Source organism: Cinclus cinclus, chromosome 7 (genome assembly GCF_963662255.1).
Source record: "Cinclus cinclus chromosome 7, bCinCin1.1, whole genome shotgun sequence".
In the NCBI taxonomy this organism is placed as follows: Eukaryota; Metazoa; Chordata; class Aves; order Passeriformes; family Cinclidae; genus Cinclus; species Cinclus cinclus.
This window is the reverse complement of record NC_085052.1, coordinates 128,956-145,740: the sequence shown is the minus strand read 5'-3', so window position 1 is coordinate 145,740 and position 16,785 is coordinate 128,956. Positions and strand designations below refer to the sequence as shown.

Below are 16,785 nucleotides of genomic sequence, written 5' to 3'. Positions count from 1 at the left end.
TAGGGCTCATTTTATATTCCAACTAGATCTTGTTTAGTAAACAGGACAGAATACACATCATATAACTTGCTACTACCAAAAAAATACCCATAGGAATTGCGTATCTTTAGGTATCTTACACATCATTCTACAGTATTATTGTCATTGAAAGTGACTGTGGAACTCCTGTTGATATTCACATGATTACACCAAGGATAATTTAATACGAAGTACTGGTCCTGCTTCTCATGAATCTTTGCAGTATATTACTCAGTATATAACCTGACATTACGTTATACCTTCTCAAACAAAGAAAATAATTTATTTACAACAAACAGGAAGATGTCCAGTGTGCAATAACTAGGTATTGCTATAAAATATAAAACAACATCCTGGTCTGCTAAGAACTATCCAGAGTCAGAGGAAGTGTGGGGTTTTTGAAAGCAACATTTAAACAGAATAAGCTTGCATGGAAAAGCATTTAAACCAGGAAAACAATCAGTTGCCAGTATGATTTTCGTACAGGTGCTAAGGTAGCACAACAAAATTAGATCCAGTAACTCTTGACAGCTCCTATACTGTGACTGTAGAGTATATTATTTAGTGGCATTTGTAAGTGTCACATAATACTGATTTATCTCATAGCTGGCTAGGACGTTTAGCAATTTGGACACTGAGCTTCTCATTAAATAGAAAACTGTTCCATGCAATGAAACCCTAATTATTGACAACTGCTATTCTCTTTTTTTTTTTTTTCTGACACTTCTGCTAATTAACAACTCCCTGCCTTCCCCCAAGAAATAAGCTTTGAAAGAATTGGGAAAAAAGTCCTCTATTACAATTTTCTGACTGTGAAGCGGCACTACTACTTCAAGGCAACAAAGTGAAGACAGTTTGCTGAAAACAAGTTGATGCTGCCTCTACTAATATTCAGTTCTACTAAACAGCTGTGTGTCCTCTGTTGGAATTAAATAAGCAAGCCTATTTCAGCTACAGATTTTATTCTTCATGCTTACCTGTTCTATCAGCATTACTGCCTGATTCTCTAGATGCTCAGGCGACTCGTAGAGCACAGCACTCAAATGAAGGCGCCTAAAACGCAGTCTTAGATGTTCTCGATACTGTCCACTGGTGTTCAGGTGCATAGCTTTTTGCAGATGTTCCAGAGCAGCCTCTAGTCTATCCCCATCTTCTTCAATACGAGCTATTTCCATATGAACTTGGCAACGCAACAAAATCAACATGCTAAGGATTACAAATTTAAGTGTAAACTGTTAAAACAAGGCACACTAAAATTCTCAGATCTAAAACTCACCCAAAGGCAAAACTCAATGATTAAAAGTGACTCTAGAATTGAAATTTATAGTCCTCTTTTAACTGACTTGTTTATTTAATTTTCACTATTATGCTTTTTTAATTGAAATTACTAACAAAATTTAACTGCATATTAATTTCACTGACCCTGCAGGAGAAAGCAACACAGCTTGTGGACTAACTGATCTTTATATATCTGTAAAACTCTTTTTCAGTGTCGCTTGGGTGTGCAAATCAAGTGAAGAGGTTTTCAAAAGTAGTTTACTGCCAGAGAAACAATAATGTGCTGAATAAGGACTTTTGACAAAAGCTGACTCTCTGCTCCTAACATTTAAGTAGAAGCTAATATGCCTGCACATCTAGTTCTTGTTGTATTTGCTCAGCTTTTTTAAAGATGTGGCTCACCTCAGGCATAAACGTTCATTCTAAGTACTGCCTCTACCCAGGTGGTGCCAACACCACTCACCACTCTACGGAGCCAGCAGGTTTTCATCAAAAAATGTTCTGCATGTTCTCCAGTCTCAGGTATGCTCAGCTCCCTATCCATCACCTGCCCCAGGAAGCTGTTCATGACAGCTCAGAGCTCTACATGCTACCACTGATTATTTTCAGGAAGAAAAACAAAAAAATCAGATAAACTAAAGCAGCGTTATGAAAAAGAGAGAGAAGAAAGGCTTTCAAGCCTATCAAATATGCCATAAGAACTAATGTATGTCCACATCAGAGCCAGCCTGACTGAGCAAGTATCACCCTCTTCCTGTGTACCAAAGTAGCCACAATTAATGCTGCAATGAAAACAAAAATTAGGACAGGCAAATTAATAGAGACAAATTACTTCATTCAATCTTTAGAGACAGAAACACATCAGAGTTCAGGCTGAGTCTACTGGATTATAAAGAATATATATGTGACAAACCCTCAAACTCTAAGCTCTCCAAAATCTCCCCGCAAGTTTTTAGAGAAAAATTGTCATTACTAACATTTAGTACAAATCTGAAAGTTGCCTGTGCTGATCTTGAATTCTCTATATGGAAAGCATAAGGAATGCATGAATAACAGTACAGTAATACAATATAGTGATTTCATGCATATGTATATCTACTCTTTATGCAACCAAAAAAAATTTGATTCCTCACCTTCCTCTGCAATACTTGCAGCAGAAACCACCTGCTGTCCTGTTCAAAAGTCAAATTACAACTCACTCTACTGCACAAGTTCTGATCTCTGTTCTTAACAGTCAGTCAATTAATAGGTCCAAACTCAACTAAATAACAAATAGTAATGTTTTCCTGTCAACTCAAATTAACAAAAAAGGTGAAAATATTTAGATGCTTAAGGTAAAGTACAGCATAATAGCAAATACAAGAATATACCCCCAAAACCAACAAATTTTCTTAATACAGTAGGTTTTTCAATTAAAAAGAAGTATCATCAAGGATACAAAAACATTATTGTGCAAAAAGTGTCTTACTTGACATGCAATATAGAAGCTATGATGTTTTTTCAAAAGTAATTTATTTTTGTAACCAACAAAAGTAATGTTAACACAATAATCTAGACCACAATCCAACACATATACTCCAGCTTTGGATTTTTCTCAAATTATATTGATTAACTAGAGTATTTTTAAATTAGCAAAATATTTCAGTTTTTGTTACAGGTCATTAAAGAGTATAAGATTGTGCCTGAAAGGAGCCTATATTTAAATGACTAACAGGGAAATGTATGCAACATGCAGACATGCATTTATTATCAAAGACAGTTAATATCATGGAATTTGAGCTTTTAAATGAGTTTATGCTTTGAAACATTTCAAAAAACTACACAGCATTAAAAATTACCTGTCAGTCTCTTCAAGGACATCAGCAACTGCGATCAATGGCTTTCGCACATGTTGATGCAAATTGTGTTGTAGTAGTGGCAAGCACAGATTCCACTGGGTTGCACAAACAACCTGGATCACACCAGGATCTCCCAACTGAACTGCACGTTTTAATGTTAATTCAAGATTTTTTATCAGTTTCAGCTGAGCCTACATATATGAAGAAGTAATTAGCAATACTGCATTTAATAAATGGTATTTCTTACTTGTCACTCCAAATTTTAATCTCAGGACTTTTCTACTGAAAACAGCCAGCAGACTTCAGAAACTTTTTTCTTAGTAATTATTTAGGGTGTTGGTTTTTTTTTGTTTTTGTTTTTGTTTGTTGTTGCTATTGTTTTGTTTTGTATATAGGCATCAATAACTAGGGAGTATTTCTTTTAGGTGCTCCAAGCTGCTATCACACATTTCTGGCAGAAGTCTGTCAGCTATTCCCCATTCTTATGATAAACCAAAACTGGTAGTTGTGAGTATTTGTGAATTCAGAAGGTTTAGCTGTTTTGGGTTTTTTCACATTCAGCTACAGATGCAGTGCAGAATAGGAAAAAAAGAAATATTATGAATGGAATTTGCCATACTGTCAAGTAAACTTGGTTCTCATTAAATCTAAAAGCCAATGTTATCTACAGCAACAAACATGTCATTTATTACGTTATTTTTAGAGGTTATGAAAGCAAAAAGCAAAACAAAACAGAAAAAAAATCAAACAAAATCCCTCTCCAACTGCATATACTGTAGACTTAGGGCTTAGAAATACCTAAACATCCTGTTTTACATTTTTGTATCAGTAGTCTTTCACATTATGAAGAATTCATTAACAAGAGTGTTTTTTTCAAAAGGTGATTGGAATTTCTGAATTCCAAAATGGTAACAGCCCTAGATAGGAGTAAGTCTTTGCACTGCCAATTTCTATTAAACTTATTCCTACTTCCCACTGTAGGAACTTTAGGTGACTCTAACAGCTGGTCTAAACTGCTCATTGTAGCCATCTCTCTAATCCCACTGATAATATTGATATTTAGGTTTCTAACTTTGATGGTCTGAATTATAACTGAGCCAACCAATCACAGAAATTCAAGAAAATCCTCCCAGGTGTGACAATTTATCAGGAACAATCTGCATTTCTCTGACATAAGAATTTGAATAAGATCAACCATAAGATGCAATCACAATTGAGACGGACTCAATGATCCCTAGTGGTCCTTTCCAACCCAAGATATTCCATGAAAAGAGATCCCATAAAGGCAAAATACGAAAACATGAGAGTGTTGTCCTTCTATGCCTCAATGCTACCATCTTTGCTCTTGGAAAGTAATATATTACAAGCCTGTACGGTTGGACAGAAGACTTAAGGGAACAACACACAACTGTGGTTTATTTTTCTCTGTTTCCTTCTTGGAAGTTCAATTTAAGAGAATATGAAGGTTAAAAGAATTCCTTATCAGTATAATGTCATTAAGACACACAGTCAAATGCAGTTTTCCACATTTAACAAATTAAAACTTGTACTTTTCTCTCAAAGTTAAAGAACATACCTCAACAACTCTTTTGGTATAAGACGCAATTTCAGTGCCATTTTTCTTCATTTCATATTCATATTCCAGACATTCTATCTCAATAAGTTTCCCTTGCTCCTATGAAGTATTAATACACAAAATGCTAATTTCAATAATTAAAAATAAATACAATAAATATTAAACCCATGCAATTACAGTAACACAGCACTGTACTTTCCTACTGAAAATCCCACTATACTAGCCAGTTAACTGAAATTATACAAAGGGAATAGAATTTGTTGTTAGAGCTGCAGTCACTTTTTTCTCACTGGAGCTGCAAAGTAACTTTTAAGCTGTTCATTGCCAGAATTTGCAGTAAGAAAACCAGTGTACACCTGATTCCTCTTATACTGTAATTTGGTTTCAGTTCTAATAGAATCATAGAATCATAGAATGGTTTGGGTTGGAAGTGACCTTACACCCCATCCAGTTCCAACACCCTGCCAAGGGTAGAGGACAACTTCCACTATCCCAATATGCCCCAAGCCCCATCTAACCTAGCCTTGAAGACTTCCAGGGATGGAGCAGCCACAGCATTTCCAGTCAACCTGTACCAGGGCCTCACCACTCAAGGAAGAATATTTTCACAGTATCTGATTTAAATCTGCCCTCTTCCATTTACTCATGAATGTTATTAAGAATGTACAAGATTGCTTCTAAACAGGCGCTAGTCAAGACAGAAAGGATTCAGCTTGATGGGCAGTGAAACTTTTAAGTGAAAATTGAGCTTAGACTTTTAACGGCTTAGGAAAGAGCTGACTATTAAATCATATAAATTGTATGTCTGGATCACAGAAACACCTAAGATACACAATACTGGGGTTGAATTGGTGTAGTAAGGAAATTCAGACAGCCTCTCCATTCCTAATTCGTGATGAGCTATTATCAAATCACCCAGCATGACCTTTGGTAATTTAACATCCCCATGACTGGAAAAGAGAAGACATTGTGAAAAACTTAATGACAAATACACACAGAGATTAAACTCATGTCATGGTTGAGAAATTTGCCAGTACTTGGAAAAAGCCAAGACCTGAAATTTTGACATAGATTTCTCTTACTCTACTACGACAAGAAATCACTGTCAAATGATGCTGGGCAATCAGAAGATGGTCACTTAAAAACACATTAACTCCAATGGAGAAGGTTGAAATAGAAGCAAAGTTTCTTTATTGCTGACACACAACAGGTATTTCCCACTACTGCCTGCACAAATACTTAGATCAAGATCTTGTGACTCCTTGATCTAAGGGATTTAAACACATCTTCCAGCGGAATGCTATGGATTTGTTTAAAATTTTAAACTTTGAGGAAATGTTCAGAATAGTGGGCCTGAATCAGACACCCTGAATAAAAAAAAAATCTGTGAGGATAAGTTAAATTTTATTAGTAACTCTAAGTGGGTACATTATAATAGAAATTGGAATTTAATTTCTAATTAAACTCTAACACAGGTACCATTTTAAAAATGTAAGCACAAATTTACAGTCAATATTTATTTGCCAAAACAAACATAGAGCCATTAGTACTATTTTTAAAATGTTTACAAAAAAGAGGTGTGGGAGTGTGCTAAAAAAAAGTATCCAAACCCACATAATTAAAACTTACAGTAATCGGAATGCTCTTCAGATCAAGTATACAATGAGCTGCGAGCTTAGTGCAGTTTACTTTCAGAGAAAAATGAGCTAATTCCAGAATCAAAGGAAACCTTGAAAAATACAAAAACATCACTCAGAGAACTTGATATTGCTTTTCCATGGAATTAATAAAAACACTATTTGAAAGTAACTGTGCAACGTATCTGAAAAACTTATAGAGGAATTATAATTTTAATGTTAAATATCATTATAATTATTATTACAATTATACTAGTAAAGCTCACACTTAACAAGGAAAAAAGAAAGAGTTCAAAGTTGGCTACACAGAAAATACAAAAGTTAATCTGTTTATGGAAAGTAATAAGCATACTCCTATGCAGTCTACACAAACAGTTCCTGAAGAAGACAAAAAATACAGAACAAAATGCATGAAGCACAGACATGGTGAAGTGAGAAACTTCAGATTGCAAAAAGATAGCAGAAAATTTTGGAAATACAATTTGATGAACTGGCACACAAAGCAGTTAAATCCATCAGTCTGCTACCTAGGAACTAAGAACACAGATACAGAGATGGAGACTCTCTTCTGATTGTTTGGATATCTGTAAATAACCAAATGAGCACACTGCACTGTCTGGAACAGGAGAAGTGATGAGATATCTGAATATTGTCAAAGAGGGTTTACCTTAACAAGTAAAAATGTAGTATTACTTCTGTATGTAACAGCTGTGATATAACTAACTGGAAAAGTGGTCAGTTTAGTCTTTCAAACTTATGCTGAAGAGTTTGGAAGGGCATCAGGAAAAGTTAAAAATTTTTCTACAGTCTGAAAAGTACATGTCAATTTTCAGACCTTTAAAAAATCTCAGTTTACCAATAAGAAATTATTATGGAAAGATTTAATCATGTTATACAAACAGCTATATGCAAGAAGATATTTTATCTCGGGTTCTGTCATAAAGCCTAACAGGATTTTGTCCTCTTTTAAGACCACCTATGTGTTAACATAATGCAAACAACTAAGTAAGAGCTCAATCTCTGCAAGGTCATCAGGAATTTTGACAGACTTCCATGGAAGGAGGATCAGCTTCATCACCAACTTCCAGGGAGCTATGACAAATAAAACTCACTTCACACTGAGAACAGATGCTGGAGGTACATCATATTGTTTCAAAAGCACATATAAAGAATTCAGATGTGCGGTGGCATCATTTGGAAATACATTTGTGTCCCACTGCCTGCAACATATGAGGAATTGGGTCATAATATTTAGTGAGAAAGATTATTGCATTAAAAATTTGAAATAACTCTCCTAACTTCAGAATGGATGGCTCTTATTCCAAGGTATCAATTGGCAACCTGGATATTGAAATATCAAGAAAAAAACCACAAACAACAACACCTAACTTCAGTATCTGAATTAATATTTCAGACATTAAATTTTATTCTAGAACAAAAGAAAAAAAAAAAAAGGTGTGCAAAACTCCTTTCCCATAATGCCAGTATAAATTAATGCATTGTTACTATGAAAATAATCCATATTTTTAAAATGGGGAAGTCTTGAGACACTGAAAAATTATGTGAGATTTTGCTATGAAGCCAAATTTTCAAATTTTTCTTATACCTTTAGAATTTAGAGTTTTAAAAGCATTATGCTTCATGATTTGTACATTGTATTTTAGGTGATTTTCCCATGTCATCTTTACTTTCTTGTACACAGCTTGGGGATGAAACAAGAGTCCATTTGATATTAAAATGTCTTTCAGACTCTTAAATTCTTTCTCCTGGCAATATCTGTACAACACACAAACCCCTACATTCCCAAATAACTAGCGCATTTTTTAGATGAGAGTGTTCTCTAGACAGACCCGACAGTTACTACACAAACTGTCATTATAATTTTCCTTTTGAGGAATTAAACTCTGCAGTAGATTTTTCTACAAGCATACAGGATCCCTGAACCTGATTCTACCTCTGTAATATGCAGTATCAAAGTACAAGTGCAAGGATACATTTTCATACTTACAACTTTAACACCTGAATTTTATAAATAACTGACAGATGGATGGAATTTTGTATTTCCTTCTCTACCTGGGAAATATCCATTAGTTTATGATACACCTATAAAATAACAATTTAATTATTATTTGGTTAAATAAGCAAAGGACTGACACTCAACAGGGCTAAAATAAAGCAGGTATGTTGACTATTTTCATGGACTTTAAGGGCAATGTGGCTACTATGATAATCTATGTTGTTCTGCATAGACAATACAAAGACACCCAGTAGAGCTATACTGACTTTCTGATAGTCAGGATCAGAATTACTAGCAGAAATATAAATGTGGAACTACCTTCTGAGTAAGAATCCTAATTAAAACATTTTTAACACCTTTTGATAGAGCTCATTCTAAAATTATGTCATTCAGCTGAGAGAAACATGCCCAATTAAATTTTATCTGTACCTATCGATAATAGGCAGGGAACAATACTATGAAGACATTACAATAAACTGCAGTTACTTCAACTTAACTGTGGGGTTACACATTACTAGCGTACAGATTATTTCTTCTGACTCTCACACTGGCTGCCCACAACTATCAATAGTGATTACTTAAACTGTACTGGAACACTAAGTTTTGCAGGACTCCAGTATGCTGCTGCTAAAGCACTCAGTAGTTTGGATCATACTTCTGTAGCCCAAGCACAGTTTTAGAAACTACTTCATTCTTCTCTTTAAGGACATTGTCAGACAGCTTTGCTCAGTAATTCTTAAAAAAAATACAAAAGCAATTTCAAGCTTGCACCAGGGTGATTACTTCATTATAATCACACCTCTGGAATGTTGTAATATTGGTTCTCTTAATTCAAATGTTAGAGAAATTTGTAATATAAACATAGACTTTTGGAACTAAATTATTGGGGGGCGAACAGAAAAAAGACAACAGTGTAGAAGATTGATGACAACTTCCAAGTTTTATTTGCCTCTTTCTGCTTTTGCCACATTTGTCTTCACCCTCTTATTTCCCAAATTAAGGGCATGCAAGAAATGTGAACTACTGTCATATCCTCCAATTTTCAGAATTATTTACAGGGTTCAAGCTGAATCACTTAAGCATTTATCAGCATGAGAAAAGTCAAAAGGTGCTAAATATGCCCTCAGTGGCATAAGTCAGGTTACATAGCTCTCACTACACCTTCTCTTTCAATAGTAATTAATCCCAAACAGAATTTTTAGGCTTAGCCAAAGTCATCCCCATTATATCATGATGTGTTAAAAGAATATGGAGAAGCAGGGAGCTCTTTAGCTTCTAGTATCAAAAAGATACAATCTGTGAAAATCTCTGTGTATCTACTGAATTGTTTGGTAGCTCACAAAACTTAAACAAAACAGATTATATAACAATTATAACAATGACCTTAATGAAACATAGACAGAGCTCCTGTCTTAATGGGAATCTAAAATACTTTTCAGCATTACCATTAAAGAAAATATTTGAGAGTATTTATCTGGAACATTTTCCTTAATAAACACTGCTGCAGAAGATGAAAACTCTTTTGCTTCTTCCAGTTTTGAAGCATCAAGGAAGCACTCAAGTAAATTTCTGCAGATCAAATAAATGTTTGTATTAAATATTTATTAACACTTTCCAAATAATTCTTAGTTATATTTTTAACTCTTTTTTAACTCTTTGTATTCAAGTTACCACTTCTAAATGCAGTACAAGAAATTAGTGCTATAAAGCATTGGCTCAACATAGAAGAGATCCTCTAATTTCTACATTTTTGCTTCTTCCAGATATATACAGCTGTTAACACAGCAGATTTAGTGTTAAATTTAGTGTTGACACAGATTTAGTGCAGATCACAGTAAGAACCTTGGAAAATGTGGAGGTTTTCTGTGAAAACTTTTCTCAACAAGATACCAGGAATTAAAAAGATTAATTATTTTAAAGTGTATGAGAAAAAAACATTTCTCTGAGACACATTCTAAGATTCTCCCTTAACGACTGGAAAGGCTAGTATTTCAAAGCCATTTAGCAAAAGAAAACTATTTCTATTGGAAACTGCAATGTATCTACTGGATTTTCCATACTTTATCTTATTTGACTGAAAAGAGCCTGTGACTCCACGACATGAATTAATAACAATGAAAATCATAATTTTTAAAAATTTAGAAATAAATACAACTTTAAAATAAATAAATGTAACCATTAGTTTTATAACACAAACACACTGTGTGCATTTGTTTGTTCTCATCAATGCCCCAGTAAGAGTTTGGTACCAAGAAACTGCACACATGGTATTCCAGATAGTCCTTAGCACACCTCTTGGAAAGTTTTGTTACTTCCCTCCAGTTCCAGTTTATAAAGAAGATGTTACACATCAATAAACCACAGTCACAGACCAAAGAAGCAGAAAACTTCACAAAGAAAAAGGGAACAAACTATAGTAGAACTGCAAGAGGAACTGGAATCAGTCTGTTGAACAGGGGATCAAAACTTCTCTGCGACAAGGGAGTGGGACCTGTAACTTGAAAAACTACATGGACACTCCTCCTTTTGCACATAAAACGATTTTTCTCAGTACAGTTATCTCAAGGTTTATGCTCCAGCTTTGCTCAGGAAATGCGATAATGGTAATACATTGATATTTATACACCATTCGTTTCCAATTACTATCAATGACTCAAACACTACATTCAAAATAACTGTGAAACTTCAGATTCAATCTAGAGCCCAGCCCTCTCTAAAACTTCTCTTCAGCTGTCACTAAAACTTCAAGCCTAAAGCAAATATTGAAATGAAGCACCTTTTATGTTCAGTACATTCACATCTCTTTAAGAAGTTATTAATTAAGCTTTAATAAACACATCTGCAACGTTACAGTGATATACCTTGTTAAATACTATCTCAGGTAGCAGTTACAAAAGGACTACAGAATGCCCATATGAAAAAATACAATTAAACTCACATCATGAGTTCTGCTCGCCATTCATTGTCTTGCTCTTCAATTTGGTTTAATGCTGTAACAATCTGTGAAAGACTAGGAATAAGGCAATAGCGGAATCCAGGCTTAAGAAATGGCCTCACAAGTTGCCAATAAAGAACTGAGGCATTATATATCAAAAAAAAATACCTGAAAAATAAGAACATTTAAAAAAAAAATTTCATGAACTTGAATAAACATAAAATTACAGCTTGAGCACTGTAAGACACTTCTAAGAAGCTAAAAAGTGCAACTTTCACTTTTCATTGGAAGCAATCCTGACTAAAAACTGAGAAGTACAGCACAAGAAGAATATGGTAACTCTTACAACTCAATAATTACTCAATAATTATCCACTTAAAAATAAGCTAACATGGTGCTCTCATTCTATAGATTCTGACTATAAAAGGGTAAGAAGTGCTGAGATATCTATCAGCTTTTAACTGGGCTGTTTATCTGGTCAATGTCAGACTGCAGTATCCTTACATTCTTACAGCACACACAGCAGTAACAGAAGTTACAAAATGGAAGACAAAATCTAAAAACACCACAACTAACATGCTACCTAATAACACAACTAAATGCTACCTAATGAAAATCAGGACAAAGAATTGACAACTAAATGCTACCTAATGAAAATCAAGACAAAGAATTGAAAAGGCAGATCAGTAGCACTTCCTGGGATTTAGAGTTAATCCTGTCAGTACAGCCTACCTTCTGTTATGGGTTGCAAAATCTACTGCCTTCATAAAAAACAGCACAAACTTTTCAAACTCTTCCTAGAACAGAACAAAGAAAAGCTAGTGTAATTTGAATATGGCTTTTACAAATCAGTAGATTATTTTCATATTTCAATATGTTCATATTTCATAAATTTTGTTTTCAGACCAATCTCAACTAAGACATACTGCCATAGTAAGTTGTTGCTATAGAAACAGAAAAATTAAAAACTGGTTGATAGCCTATTTATATGATTTCCTGATTTCAAATTTTAATACTGTATTTTCAGTTTATTTGATTTCTGCCAAACATTAATTATTGGGACTGAAATTCTCCAAAACTACAAAGCTGCATACTTTTTACGCTTTTAGCAAAAAAAGTTTGGAAATACCCAAGAGCAAACCCAGTGGGGAAAAAAATTATATTCATTTGTCCCATTAAAAATCTCAAGGAATTATTTTCTTAAAAAAGGCTCCAACAGGAATTTGTCAATAGAATGATGTGACAGGCATGCCCTTTTTATCATTAAAAGAGCTGGGAACCAGCTCTTCAGAGGAGGAACTAGGCATCCTGATGGACAGCAAGTCGAAGAATACCAGCCAGCAGCATTCCCTTGCTGCAAAACTGGCTGACAATGTCCAGGGATGCCTTAAGAGGAGTGGGCCCAGCAGGCTGAGGAATGTGATACTTCCCTGCTACTCAGCATTGGTGAAGCCAGACCCAGGAACACTGTTCCCAGTTCTGGGCTCCTCAGTACGAGAGAGACATGGGTACTGTGGAGAGGCCAAGACAGGGCTGCAAAGGTCAAGAAAGAACTGAAGTATCTCTCCTACAGGGAAAGACAGAGTGATGAGACTGCTGAGCCTGAAGAAGGCAGCTCAGGGAAGATCTCATCAGTATCCCTGAAGGCAGGGTGTGAAGAAAATGGGTGAGACAGTATAGGGGAATTTTTGAAAGTGTAGGAGAAGGATGCGGTGCAAATAGCAAAGCCAAGGTGGAGCTGGATGAGCAGGAATGGGATGACACCAGAGAGGGTCTCTACAGTATGCTAGAAAAGATAAACTAAAATCTCCAAGAGAATTGGGACTGACTTACTGAGCTCTGGGATGGCATAAGAAGGGTACTGATCAATAAATGGGAACTGCCTAGATAAAGAGAAAACCAGAAATGAAATATGTACTAAAGTAGAGAAGTTGCACTTGGCCCTTAAGAACACATGCATCTTAATCAAGTAAGAAGGATGGAAACCAATATAAGGACAAATTTATCTTTTCTATGTAAATTATGATTACTTAGCATGAGATGTTGCACCACTTACACTTTCATAAGTTATCTAGGAACACAGGAGTGACAAAATTTTACAATTGATGTGAAGTGTATCTTAGGAGACCATTACACCACATGACACAAGGAACCAAGCCAGGATGGTACTTTAAACTGCATTTTTAACTTCTAAGAAGTTAGCAAGAGCCAAGAAGAAAACAGCAAATTTTGACTGAGATTCACAAAATGTAACAGAATAGTTTACTAATTTAGAAACATAACTGGACACTGGACGTTTCAAACATGCATGAGGTTTTATAGTGACCACTGACAAGTTATTCTGCACTTGTGCTCGTAGAAGAAAGAAAAGACGGAAAATGTAACAGGGAAAAGACTCTAGCTTGAAAGTCAATTCAAACACATTATTCAAAGAAACTACTAAAATATGTCTTAGGTATATTTGTGAACACAAATAACTCAAACTATCAGTTTCAAGGTGTTGAAGACCTAGTAGAGAAGCCTTACAAGGATTGGCTGACGTATCTTGGTTTGTTCAGCCTGGAGAAGTCTGAGGGGAGACCTCATTGCATTCTGTAGCTTCCTCCTCAAGGCAGTGGAGGGGCAGCACCAATCTCTGGTCTCCATGACCATGGACAGGATCCAAGGGAGCTGCTAGAGCTGTGTCAGGGAGAGTTTTGGCTGGACATCACAAAAACGTTCTTTTTGGCTGGACATCATAAAAATGTTCTTCCCCTAGAGGGTGGCAGTGGTCATGGCCCCAAGGCCAACAGAGCTCAAGAAGCATTTGGACAACTCTCTCAGGCACAGGGTGGGATTTTTGGAGTTGTCCTGTGTAGAACCAGGTGTTGGACTTTGATGATCCTTGTGGGTCCCATCCAACTCAGAATACTCTGATTCTAAACGTCTGTTAAGGTTACTGTTCGGGGCTAGATACCATTAACAGATGATCAAAGCTGACAGATCACAGTACAAGGACAAGTGAAATACTGAAGGCAGAAAACAGATCCCACTCCATTTTAAAATCAGCAGGAGATAAAAACTACTTTTCATATATAGTGAATTGTAGCAGCCCAGAGAAACACACAGAAGCAGAAGTATCCTGCTGAATTGCTACCACCCCTCATTACAAAAAGCCACATCCAAGTACTACATGGAAATGTTACTGGTGAGTGCTGGAAATATACTGCCACAGAAACGAACTGCACAACCTCTCTGAGGGCCCCTTCAGTCCTCCACTTCCCAAGGTAGGGAAGCCTACCACATGCTTCCCAAATAAAATTAGTAGTTATTTTAACAGTTACAGCTAATTTGGTCTGAAAGTATCGTATTTAAGTAAAAAGTTAAGAGGGTTAAAAACAAAACAATCAACCACTTGAAAATTTTTACAAGTTTATTGTCTTCTCCAAAATATTTGAAATATTACTGTATTTCGGATGGTATGTTTTGTTTACTCACAAACTACTTGTTTATATATTTCCTTCAATTTTTCCCAGAGTCTTGCTTATCCTTGTGTATTTTAAATGACTGAAAGGAACACATAAAAACCTACAACTAAATACTTGTAAAACCAGGCTTAATATAAAGCAACCCTCATAATTTCTCACCAAATTATCTGTAGAGTGTGGAGCATGCAATTGGCCTTGGCACAAATATGCTCTGCCAAGAAACTGGTTCACAGGAAATCTTCCTTTAAAATACATCTGTAGACAGTCACTGCTGATTTCCAGATATCCCAGCTAAAACCCCAAAAAAACCATTTCAATATTTAAAAAAATGCAACAAATAATTAAGAATTGTTAGCTTTTCAAAATGCATGCCTAATCAACGGTAACATCTAACTCCATACCAGTATGTAAGCAATATTCCATAGGGATGCATACCAGTTGTGGTATAAGACCATTATAATTTACTAAAGGCATAGTTTTGTCATTCCAAATGTATGTTAAAAAAAAGCTCCTTTACTTAACAAAACTCCTCAGTCAGTCTTAGAACTGCTTACAGTATCCAAAAAAATGTTTGCTTTATAAACACAATTGTTGACATAAAGACAAAAACTCTTCACAGAATTTTGGGGGGGCTTTTTAAAGAGTGGTATTAGCTGGCAGGATTTGTCAGTGCTACACCTTAATTTTCAGATCACAGATAGATTTTAACTGGATTGCAGCTTGGGGGAAAAAATGCTTTACTACAAACTCGGTCTGCTTAAAACCCAATTATTTGTGATCATAAATTGAAAATTAACAAATACTTCAACATTAAAAATCTCTACCATATTTTATGGAAGTAATTTCAATTAGCAGCAGCCTTTCATTATTAGAATGGACCAGGGTCACTGTTATTTTTTATTAAGGTTCTTTTGCCTGGTACAGATGTTCACAAATGTACTTTCTTCAGCCATGACCAAATTGCTAAATGCTAAGTTTTCCATAACAAGAAAAAACTGTAATGGAAATTTTTTTTGTATATATTATGGTAGACCTTGCTAATTTGGATATGATTACAAACTTCAAAAACCACACTTTGCTGACTGACTATAAAGAAGTGAGGATTTAGGGCTGGAGTTTTAATGGAAAATGCATGTTTAAACAATTGCTCTCGAAAACCAGAATGGTGTAATACTTTCCTCAGGTGCTTCTGAGGTTTTTAAAGCAGTAACTGTAATAGTTGTAAATACACTGCATTATACACGCTTTTATTTAATAAATAAAAAGATAAAAGACCTAAATTACAAACCTGAAGGGCTTGTTCAGCACATAAAACATATAAATCGGTGCTGATGTTATCTGATGAATCAAGTTCAGACTGCCCTTCAGTGGCTGATTTGATTAACTTGTAAGCATTCTTCAAAGCCTGAACATCTGAAATGAAAAAAAAAAAAAAAGGAATAAAGAATTTTTGCTTCCAGTTATACTGACGTGATTGCATTCAAATGAGTCTCGTGATATCCAGTCTCTCCTCTGCAAAAACAAACGAAGAACATTTAAGGAAAATACTGCCACAGACGTTGTTCGAAGTTAGGGATAGTTCTAAGATGAAGCATTAACAACCCCCTTGCTATTTAAAATCACTAACGTTAGCACACTAGAAAGAGAGTTTAGAAAACAGATGAGGATCAAGCTGTTTTCCTGTGGGAAGTCGGACTTTAATTTCCCTTCCTTTTCAAGACGGTCACGAGGTCGCAGCCGCCGGCCGCTCACCTCCTGCGCTCTGTGCGGCGAGCAGCAGCTCCCTCACGGCCGGCTCCATCTCGGCCCGGGCCGGGCCAGCTCTGGGCCGCGGGCGCGAGGCCTTTCCGCAGCTCCCGAACGCTTGCCCGGACAGCCCAGAGATGCGGCTGCCAGAGGTGCCCTCCGGACATCGCAGGCTGCCCCCCCGGCCGCTCGCGGTTCCCACAACACCGGCGCGTATCCCGGCAGCGTTCCCACAACACACCCGGCCCTTCCCCGGGCGGCGGAGCTGTTAGG

The 16,785-nt window shown here is 35.9% G+C and overlaps 1 protein-coding gene across 1 annotated transcript in view; it reads right to left on the bottom strand.

Moving 5' to 3' along the window:
* The window catches only part of CFAP46 (cilia and flagella associated protein 46), a 68,578-nt gene extending 52,011 nt beyond the window's left edge, over positions 1 to 16,567 (bottom strand). The window contains exons 1-12 of the mRNA XM_062496286.1: positions 16,519 to 16,567; positions 16,055 to 16,179; positions 14,926 to 15,057; positions 12,032 to 12,096; positions 11,303 to 11,467; positions 9,810 to 9,933; positions 8,356 to 8,450; positions 7,460 to 7,567; positions 6,340 to 6,439; positions 4,711 to 4,809; positions 3,135 to 3,325; positions 996 to 1,224 (exon numbers count right to left, since the gene is read on the bottom strand). Coding sequence (XP_062352270.1) covers positions 996 to 1,224; positions 3,135 to 3,325; positions 4,711 to 4,809; positions 6,340 to 6,439; positions 7,460 to 7,567; positions 8,356 to 8,450; positions 9,810 to 9,933; positions 11,303 to 11,467; positions 12,032 to 12,096; positions 14,926 to 15,057; positions 16,055 to 16,179; positions 16,519 to 16,567 — 1,482 coding nt within the window. The remainder of the gene's footprint in view (positions 1 to 995; positions 1,225 to 3,134; positions 3,326 to 4,710; positions 4,810 to 6,339; positions 6,440 to 7,459; positions 7,568 to 8,355; positions 8,451 to 9,809; positions 9,934 to 11,302; positions 11,468 to 12,031; positions 12,097 to 14,925; positions 15,058 to 16,054; positions 16,180 to 16,518) is intronic.
* Positions 16,568 to 16,785: the final 218 nt, after the last annotated feature.